Here is a 10,976-nt window from a genome sequence, read left to right on the forward strand (position 1 = left end):
ACACGTCCTGTGCTCCTGTGTCCTCTCGGGACTCTGCTTTTGCTTCAGTGACCTCTGTCATCACATTAGCAGTGGGGGCAGGGTCCTCCCCTTGGACTGTGAGGGTCACGGTGGTCTGTTTTCCATTGCTGTGGGGACCTGGGAAAACCTCGGTATGTAGCTGAGGGATTGAGTATTAAGCCTTATTTAAAAAAAATGTTTTTATTGATTTTAGGAAGAGATGGAGGGAGAGAGTGAAACATCAGCTTGTTCCACTTACCCATGTATTCATTGGTTCATTTTTATATGTGACCTGACCAGGGATTGATCCTGTAACCTTGGAGTTTTGGGACAATACTCAAACTTACTTAGGGGAAGCAGAGACAGACTTGCACATGTGCCCCAACCAGGATCCACCTGGGAAACCCACTCGGGGGCAATTCTCTGCTCATCTGGGGCATTTCTCTGTTGCTCAGCATCTGAGCTCTTCTTTTTGTCTGAGGCAAGCCCGTGGAGCCATCCTCAGCACCTGGGGCCAACTCACTCCAGTCGAACCATAGCTACAGGAGGGGTAAGAGAATGAGAGAGAGGGGGGCAAGGGCTGGAGAAACAGGTGGTCACTTCTCCTGTGAAACCTGACCGAGAATCGAACCTGGGACTTCCACACACTGGGCCGAATCTCTACCACTGAACCAGCCAGCCAGGGCCTACATTTATGATATATGTTAACCTGCCTTGACACATGATTATCACCCAGAGTTTATAGTTTATCTTAGGGTTTGCTACTAGGTTGTACATTCTATGGGTTTGGAAAAATTAGTGGCAACATGCATCTACCATTATAGTATCACACAGGCTAGCTTCTTTACCCTAAATATTCTCTCTCCTCTGCCTATTCATTTCTTTCTCCTCTAAACTTTGCAACCATTGATCTTTTTACTGTTTTTCTCATTTTGCCTTTTCTAGAATGTCAGGTAGTCATTATCATATAGTATGTACCCTTTTCAGATTGAACTCTTATTTTTTTACCTAGAGAGAGGGACAGACAGACAGGAAGGGAGAGACATGAGAAGCATCAACTGGTAGTTGTAGCAATTTAGTTGCTCATTGATTGCTTTCTCATATGTGCCTTGACCAAGGGGCTCAAGCCAGTGACCATGGGGTCATGTCTATGATGCCATGCTTGAGCCAGCGACCCCACTCTCAAGCCAGGGACCTTGGAGTTTTGAACCTGGGTCCTCAGCATCCCAGGTCAGTGCTCTCTCTACTGTACCACCGCCTGGTCAGGATCAGATTGGATACTTTCACTTAATTCTATGTATCTAGGTTTCCGTCTTGTCTTTTCATGGCTTGATATATTCTTTATAGTGCTGAATAATATTCCACTGCATGTCCCACTTACCCATTGATCTGTTGACAGACATCTTTATTGCTTTCAGTTTTTGGAAATTATAAAAAAAAAAAAAGGTGCTGTAAATAGCCACTTGTAGGCTTCTTTTGTGGATAAAAGTTTTTAGCTCTTTGGTTCAATACTAAGGAGCACAATTACTGGATCACATGGTAAGTGTATGTTCGGTTTTATAAGAGCCCCCAAACTTTCCTGCCACATGGCCATAGCATTTTGCATTCCCACCAGCAATGAATGAGAGTTCTGTTTGGATCAGAGAGCGACAAGTATCCTGTGATTTCACTTATATGCAGAATCTAATGAACAGAATAAACTAACAAAAAAGAATCAGACTCATAGATACGAAAAAATAAGAGAGTTCCGGTTGCTCCATATCCACAGCAGCATTTGCTGTTGTCAGTGTTCTGGATTCTGGCCTTTCCCTCAGGGGTGCATTGTTTCTGGAATGTGCTGTTTGTTTAGTTCTCATTGTTTTCTCTTTTTTTGTGTAACAGGACAGAGAGGGGGACAGATAGTGACAGACAGACAGGAAGGGATAGAGATGAGAAGCATCAATTATTCATTGCAGCACCTTAGTTGTTCATTGATTGCTTTCTCATATGTGTCTTGACGGGGGGGCTACAGCAGACCAAGTAACTCCTTGCTCAAGCCAGCGACCTTGGGCTCAAGCCTGTGAGCCTTGCTCAAACCAAATAAACCTTCACTCAAGCTGGCAACCTCGGGGTCTCGAACCTGGGTCCTCCACATCCCAGTCTGATGCTCTATCCACTGCGCCACTGCCTGTTCAGGCTAATTTTCATTATTTTCATGTGCTTTTCCCTGATGATATAAAATGTGGAGTGTCTGTTTACATACCTGCTTTCCATCTATGTATCTTTTCTAGTGCGCTGTCTATTAAGGTGTTTAGCCCATTCTTCAGCCAGGTTGTTTCTTTTGTCACTGTTGAGTTTGAAGTCTTCTTTGCATGTATCATGTTATGTAGTTGTAGGTTTTGTCTTATTTTCTACCTTTTTTTTCTAGATTTGGCTTTTATTTTTATGTGTGTGTGTGTGTGACAGAGACAGAGAGAGGGACAGATAGAGACAGATAGACTAGACAGACAGGAAGGGAAAGATGAGAAGCATCAATTCTTTGTTGTGGTACCTTAGTTGTTCACTGGTACCACAGATTACTTTCTTATATGCACCTTGACTGGGAAGCTGCAGCAGAGCAAGTGATCCCTTGCTCAAGCCAGCGACCTTGGGCTCAAGCTGGTGAGCCCACACTCAATCCAGATGAACCTGCGTTCAAGCCAGCAACCTCGGGGTTTCAAACTTGGGTCCTCTATGCCCCAGTCCGACACTTTATCCGCTGCGCCACTGCCTGGTCATTCAAATATTTTCTACTTTTAAGATGGTTATTTTCAATTCTTTATCAGGTAACTAATCTGTCTCCATTAATGTAGTGTCAATTTTTGTAAATTTATTTTGTTTTTATAGTTTGACATTATTTTTCTGTTTCTCTGAATGCCTTAATATCTTTTGTTGAGGTTTGGGAATTGTAAACAACCAGGCTTGATTAGCTTGCTTTCTTCAGGAGAACACGGTAACAGTCAGCAATGCTAGAAATTCTAATTCCTAGCAAATCTGTCTGGGGATATATATTCTCTGTTCTTTGTGTATAAAGGTTCCCAGTTTAAAATGTTACCTGCCCTGGCCAGTTGGCTCAGTGGTAGAGCGTCGGCCTAGCGTGCGGAGGACCCGGTTTCGATTCCGGCCAGGGCACACAGGAGAAGTGCCCATTTGCTTCTCCACCCCTCCGCCATGCCTTCCTCTCTGTCTCTCTCTTCCCCTCCCGCAGCCAAGGCTCCATTGGAGCAAAGATGGCCCGGGTGCTGGGGATGGCTCTGTGGCCTTTGCCTCAGGCGCTAGAGTGGCTCTGGTCGCAACATGGCGACACCCAGGATGGGCAAAGCATCGCCCCCTGGTGGGCAGAGCATTGCCCCATGGTGGGCGTGCCGGGTGGATCCCAGTCGGGCGCATGCTGGAGTCTGTCTGGCTGTCTCTCCCTGTTTCCAGCTTCAGAAAAATGCAAAAAAAAAAAAAAAATTAATAAAAAATAAAATGTTACCTGTATTGCCCTGGCCGGATGTCTCAGTTGGTTTGAGCCCCATCCCAAAATTCCAAGGTTGCTGTTTCTATCTCCAATTAATGCACATACAGGAACAGATCTATGTTCCTGTTTCTCTCTCTTCCTTCCTCTCTCTTTAAAATCAAAGAAATTTAAAAATATTAAAACATTAATATGTTTCTTCTTTAGAGCCCAAGGTATCTTTCTAACCTTGATATGTCTTCAGTACTGCAGTCTCTGTGTGTTTGAACAAAGTGTTACTCACTTTTTTTAGTAGTCAGTACAGTGCATTCACCATGAGCTGCCATTCTCTTAGCACTCTATGTCATGCAGAACAGAAACAGGTCCCTCAAGAAGCTGTAAAAGTGAGATCATTGAAGGTAGTGAATACCTTTATCACTGTCTCTCCAGAGAAGATACTCAGAATTGGGAGTTTTCTTATGTTACTGCTATTGTGTGCAAGGGAGAGTGAACAGCTCTTGGCAGCAAATGTAAGCAGCTTTTCTTTATTGTTTGATGTGACTCTTATGCATTTTTACCTTTCTTGGGCATGCTGTGAACTAATACCTTGTTTCTGAAATACTCAGAAAGGTAACTGGGTCCTCAGTTGCTGATAAGTTCATGTCATTGTGGAGGAGCAAATCTTTGCTTCTTACTTTCTGCCATCAAATTAAAGTCCTGTGATTTGTATTAATTTTGTACATTGGAAAAGTATGTTCACCTGAGTTTTATAAGTGCAATCACTTATTTGGTGTCTTTCAGCTCTGTCCTCTGAAGACAACCAGGCCTTGTTTCAAAAGCCAGGAATAGAAGATTCATTTTACAAAATAATACAGGTAAGATATGGAAGGTATGGCTTTATGAATGTACATTTGATGAAACACTGGAAATGGGAATGGAAATGTGAAGAGTTGATGTTACATGGACAGAAGCAAACTGGTGCAGTTACTCATAATGAAATACTTATTACCCGAAGAGGTGAAAGATACTACATATCGTGGGAAAACTGCCACTTTAACTTAGTTCTGTTTGTAGAATAACGTGTTTCTAAAAAGAATAAAATATCTTAAGATATTTTATCTTGAGAGAGGGAGAGAGCCTGACCAGGTGGTGGTACAGTGGATAGAGTGTCAGACTGGGATGTGGAGGACCCAGGTTTGAGCCCCCAAGGTCACCAGCTTGAGCACGGGCTTATCTGGTTTGAGCAAGGCTCACCAGCTTGAGCCCAAGGTTGCTGGCTCGAGCAAGGGGTCACTCAGTCTGCTGTAACCCCCCAGTTAAGGCACATATGAGAAATCAATCAATGAACAACTAAGGAGCTGTAATGAAGAATTGATGTTTCTCATCTCTCTCCCTTCCTGTCTGTCTTTTCCTATCTGTCCCTCTCTCTGACTCTCTCATATGTGCCTTGGCCAGGAAAGTCCAGGGTTTCGAATTAGCAACCTCAGTGTTCCAGGTTGACGCTTTATCCTCTGTGCCACTGCTTATCAGGCAATATAAAGATTTTTTAAGGGAATGTATTCTTGGAAGAGAAATGTGGAAAATCTCAGGAATCACTGGATCTCTGGTGTGAATAATCATTTGAATTATTCAAAATGTCGAGTGGGATTAAATTTTTACTCATTTATTTCTTTTTACTTTGGTTTTTCCTTTTTTTTTTTAAATGAGAGGAAGGGAAATAGAGAGACAGACTTTTGCACAGGCCCAACTGGGATCTACCCAGCAAGCCCCATACTGGGTGTGCTCTGCCCATCTAGGGATGTTGCTTGGCAACTGAGCTATTTTTAACAGAGTCTTCACAGAGCCATCCTCAGCACCCAGGGCCAACTACCACAAACGAAGCCATGTCTGTGGGAGGAGAAGAGAGGGGAGAAAAGGGAGGGGTGAGAAGCAGATGGTTGCTTCTCCTGTGTGCTCTGACCAGAAATCGAACCCAGGACATCCACATACCAGGCAGATGCTCTACCACTGAGTCAACTAGTCAGGACCTAGTTATTCATATCTAAAAATTAGAGATTCATAATGCACATGGAAAATCTAAATGTGGTCAATTTGGCAGTCCCATAGAATTAATCTGTCTTTGTTTCTGTGTCTATTATTTTTATAAACTTGGGATTTTTTTTTTAATGCAACCATCATGGTTTAATAGGTATCAAAGAATAGTTATTTGGGAATACGTGTACAGGTTTAATGAAATTACAAATGTCACTAAAGGTCTTTCTATCTTCAATGATTACCAGAGTACATATAGTGGAGACAGAAGTTATCAATGCAATGAACATTCAAAAATCTTTAACCAAGAGTCAAATCCTAATAAACAGATATCTCAGCTTCCAGGGAATCACTATAAAGATGGAAAAATCTTTGACCAAACATCAAATCACAATATACATCAAATTACTCATATTGTGGAGAAGACAAACAAACAAAATAAATGTGACAAATCTTTTAAGCAATCTTCAAATCATACTGAACAAGAGAATATTCATACCAGGGAAGAAGCATGCAAATGTAATCCGTGTGGGAGAGTCTGCAATCAGATATTCCATTTAAGTGGAAATAAGAAAATCCATGCAGGGGAAAAACCTTATAAATGTAACGAATGTGATAAAACTTTTAATTGCACTTCAGATCTTACTCTCCATCAAATAACTCATACTGGAGAGAAGCCTTATAAATGTATAGAATGTGGCAAAACCTTTAGTCAGTCATCAAAACTTACTGAACATCATAGAATTCATACTGGAGAGAAGCCTTATAACTGTAGAGAATGTGGTAAGTCCTATAGTCATCGCTCAACATTCACTCAACATCAGAAAATTCACACTGGTGAGAATCCCTATAAATGCAGAGAATGTGGTAAATCATTTGCCCGGGCTGCAAATCTTACCCGACATCAGAAAATTCATACTGGAGAGAAACCTTACAAATGTCAAGAATGTGGCAAGGCCTTTATTGAGCACTCAAAACTTACTGACCATCAAAGAACTCACAGTGGACAGAAGCCTTACAAATGTAAACAATGTGATAAAGCCTTTTCGCAGCGTACGTATCTTACTCGACACATGAAAATTCATAGTGGAGAGAAGCCTTACGAATGTGGACAATGTGGCAAAACCTTTACTTTCTTCTCAAGACTTACTCAACATCAGATCATTCACACTGGAGAGAAACCTTACAGATGTAAGGAGTGTGGTAAAGCCTATAATTGGAATTATAGGCTTACTGAACATCAGAGAAGTCATACTGGAGCGAAGCCTTTCAAATGTAGAGAATGTGGCAAAGCCTTTATCTACCACTCAGAACTTACGAAACATCAGCGAATTCATACTGGAGAGAAACCTTACAAATGTAAGGAATGTGGCAAAGCCTTCAGTCAGTCCTCAAACCTTTCTGGACATAGGAGAAATCATACTGGAGAGAAGCCTTACAAATGTGGACAATGTAGCAAAACCTTTAAACACTTCTCAAGACTTACTCAACATCAGATCATTCACACTGGAGAGAAATCTTACAGATGTAAGGAGTGTGGTAAAGCCTTTCTTTGTCTTTCGTATCTTACTAAACATCAGATAATAATTCATTCTCAAGACAAGCCTCACAAATGTGAAGAATGTGGTAAAACTTTTCATAATCGTTGGTATCTTGCAAAACATAAGAGAATTCATAGTCTTGAGAATAGTGAGAAGGCTTACAAATGTGGAGAATGTGGTAAAGCCTTTAATCATTCTGCAAAAGTTACTCGACACCAGATCATTCATACTAAAGAGAAACCTTACAGATGTGAGGAATGTGGTCAAGCCTTTTTTTGGCCTTCACATCTTACTCAACATCAGAGAACACACACTGGAGAGAAGCCTTATAAATGTGGAGAATGTGGCAAAACTTTTCATTTCCGTTGGTATCTCACGCAACATCAGAGAATCCATACTAGAGAGAAACCTTACAAATGTAGAGAATGTGGCAAAGCCTTTCTCTGGCTCTCAGATTGTACTAAACATCAGAAAATTCACACAGGTGAGAAACCATACAAGTGTAGAGAATGTGGCAAAGCTTTTAAACTGTACTTAAAGCTTACTCAACATCGGAGAATTCATGCTGGAGAAGAAAAGGAAAAATATAAAGAATGTGGCAAAATCTTTAACTGTTGATGAAGCCTCATTCAACATCAGGGTATTTATATTGAAGAACAGCCTTACAGATGTAACTACTATATGTGGCAGACTTTTGTCTATATTCTTATTTTATTCAACATGTGCTAATTCATACTGGATTGAAGCCTCATAAATATAATATAAAATGTGGAAAAGCTTTTTCCAGTATGCAAACCTTACTCAATATCAGAGACTTCATACTAGAGAGAAATAATATGAATGTAAAGAATATGGAAAAGTTTTATTCAGTGTTCACAGCTTAATCAACACATGAGAATTCATAGTAGAGAGAAACCTTGAAACTGAACAATGTGGGAAACCACCTAGATGGACCTACAGCCTCAGTATCAGGGAATGCACACTGGGGAGAATTTTTAAATTTATAATAAAGGAGAAAAACTTTTGTCCAAAATATATACTTCAGAAAATCCCAAAGAATTTATGCTTGTGACTTTAAAGATGTAAAAATTTTAGGAAAGCATGTAATTGAAAATGAATTTTAAAATGTCAGTGAGTTCACAGTAGAAATTTAGTCAAAAATAGTTTTCAGGTATTACTCTAAATCAGAAGAGTTCTAGAGAATAATCCAAAGTTTAAAAACTGAGATAGTTATTCTTTACTGTACTTCAAAAATATCAAGGAGCTTAATGTTTGGATGTGTGTAATTACAGTGTATTATATATTCATTAGCAAGAGAGAAACAGACAGAAAGAGAGAGAGATGAGAAGCATCAACTCATAGTTGCAGCCCCTTAGTTGTTCATTGATTGCTTTCTCGTATACACCTTGATGGGATGGGGGGCTCCAGCTGAGCCATGACTCCTTGCTCAAGCCAGCAACCTTGCGCTTCAAGACAGCAACCATGGGGTCATGTCTGTGGTCCCATGCTCAAGCCAGAAACCTTGGGGTTTTGAATCTGGGTCCTCAGCATCCCAGACCAGTGTTCTATCCACTGTACCACCGTCTGGCCAGGCAAGAAGGCAATATTAATGTGATTCAACTCATATCAGCTGATGCTATTATGTTTTTATTCCTGATGTATGTATGAAATTATGGGGCTGATTGATTGTTACTGCCTTAAAATCTGTGAGCTTCTGTATATTAAATAGGTTTCACTGATATCTACTTCTCCCTGGAAGACAAGTAAGTCACAGTGTTTGAAGAAAATCTAAATGGAGATGCTGTTTGTCGTTGACTTAGAACTTAGTTGTATGTCACCATGAAGAGCATATCTTTCTGTTGTTTTCCTCCGTTAATGTAAGACAGGAACACTATGAATTTTAACTAGTTTTTCCAATTAATCTTTAAGGAAAATATGGTAGCAATTTTAGTGAATTTATGAATTTATGAAATTCATTAAAATCCTGATGTATCTTCATACTAGTCATAGCTAGAAGTGATTAACATGAGTTTATAAGATTGATATAAAAAACCAATCAGGAATATCTGAGAAACTATAGACAACTCATCCCTAAGTATATAAAATTATTATACATCCATATTTACTAAATAATTTGCCTCCATCCTGAAAACCAAAGAAAGCACAGCTCTCAGATCATTATATCAGGACTGTTACCCTTAAACGTAAGTAATGTGTGATTTGACAGATGGTCACACAAGTGGTTTCTCGTGCTTTATTTAGATATGTGTGAATTTAATACTATTTCCATTAATAAAGCCAAATGAATTTGAATGTGTTCACTATCTTACCTTATTTTAGATTATAACAAAATGTTTTGGCAAAATTTGGTTTATAGTTGTTCATATGGATTATTACAAAGCTTTATTAACTCTGTTTCCTGTACTAAAAACAGTAAACCTACATTTGCCCACTCCTGTATCCTATTTAAAAATGCAGCGAGATTTCGTTATTAGTAATCCCTTTCCCCAGTGGCCTTAAGCCTTACATAATGTGAAAAGATTTTGCCATAATTTATATAGTGTATATTGTGGTGGGGGGTGGGGTGCACCTACTGGGACATTCTCATGGTTACAATAAAGGTGATATAGAAATATAATTGAAAGTTTAGCTAAACTGCTTAATGATTGCTGTTGTGGCATTTATTTTATGTAACTGGGATCCTTGAACTGACACTTTCTTCCACAATTACATGTACTAGACCAGCGATTTTTAATCCATGTGCAGCAAGAATTTTTATTTTTTGTATTTTTCCGAAGTTAGAAGTGGGGAGGCAGACAGATTCCCGCATGCACCTGACCGGGTTCCACCCAGCATACCCATCAGGGAGCGATGCTCTGCCCATCTAGGCTGTTGCTCCGTTGTGGCCAAGCCATTCTAGCACCTGAGACAGAGGTCACAGAGCCATCCTCAGCACCCAGGACAACTTTCCTCCAATGGAGCCTTGACTGTGGGAGGGGAAAAGAGAGACAGAGAAAGGAGAGGGGGAAGGGTGGAGAAGCAGATAGGCGCTTCTCCTGTGCGCCCTGACCAGGAATCGAACCCGAGACTTCCACACACCGGGTCGACGCTCTACCGCTGAGCAAACTGGCCAGGGCTGCCGCAAGAATTTTTAAAACATGTGATACCTGACTGTTAGTTGGGAGCACTGACATCTTTCCTCTTACATTTCCAAATATAAAAGAGTGACAATAGCCATTCAGTATGAATGAGTCAAAATTAGACCTATTCATTTTGTCAGATCATAATATTTTTTGCTGTGCCACAGGATTTTAGTAATTAGTTCATGTGTGCCATGAGATGATAAAGGTAAGGTTGAAAACTGTTGCATTAGACAAGAGCTTGGAGAGTCACAAGTAAATGTAATTTCCTGACCTGAGTCTCCGGCAGACCCTGTGAGCGACAGTCTCCCTTGTCACTCGGCTTTCCCCATGCATGGCCGTTAGATAAGATCTCTACGTGTACAACACAATCAACAATTCAAATGCTGTAGAAATGTTTACCTGAAACCTGTGTATGTACTCATTGATCAGTGTCACCCTGTTAAAGTTAATTTTCTAAATAAAAAAAGAAATCTACGTAGCTTCTCAAAGCTTTGATCTTTTTAGTTCATTTTGCACAAACTATACTTAGCTTGAGAACCCCAAAGGACTCTGCACATGGACCCTAATAAAGTCATGTGCCCTGGGTTCTGCCATGGCCTCCACATGTAGGCCCTCCAGGAGTGCTGCGTGCTTCCTCTAGGGCCTGTGCATTATAAACTTGTCTGATTCCATTTTCCTTGTGGTCCTTTGTGTAACTGCTGCTCACCATCCAATACCAGGGTCCTCTGCTCAAGAAACACTAATTTAACAAAGTCCAAACTAATATAGTTAAGAAATTCTTTTTGCCCTGACCAATTGACTCAG

At 40.4% G+C, this 10,976-nt stretch overlaps 1 protein-coding gene across 1 annotated transcript in view; it reads left to right on the forward strand.

Moving 5' to 3' along the window:
- LOC136331996 (zinc finger protein 420-like) overlaps window positions 1–10,593 on the forward strand; it is a 46,323-nt gene extending 35,730 nt beyond the window's left edge. The window contains exons 5-6 of the mRNA XM_066271216.1: window positions 4,259–4,332; window positions 5,737–10,593. Of these exons, the coding sequence (XP_066127313.1) occupies window positions 4,259–4,332; window positions 5,737–7,647 (1,985 nt within the window). The 3' untranslated portion in view covers window positions 7,648–10,593. The remainder of the gene's footprint in view (window positions 1–4,258; window positions 4,333–5,736) is intronic.
- The last annotated feature ends 383 nt before the right edge of the window (window positions 10,594–10,976 follow it).

Source organism: Saccopteryx bilineata, chromosome 3 (assembly GCF_036850765.1).
Source record: "Saccopteryx bilineata isolate mSacBil1 chromosome 3, mSacBil1_pri_phased_curated, whole genome shotgun sequence".
Taxonomy (NCBI): domain Eukaryota; kingdom Metazoa; phylum Chordata; class Mammalia; order Chiroptera; family Emballonuridae; genus Saccopteryx; species Saccopteryx bilineata.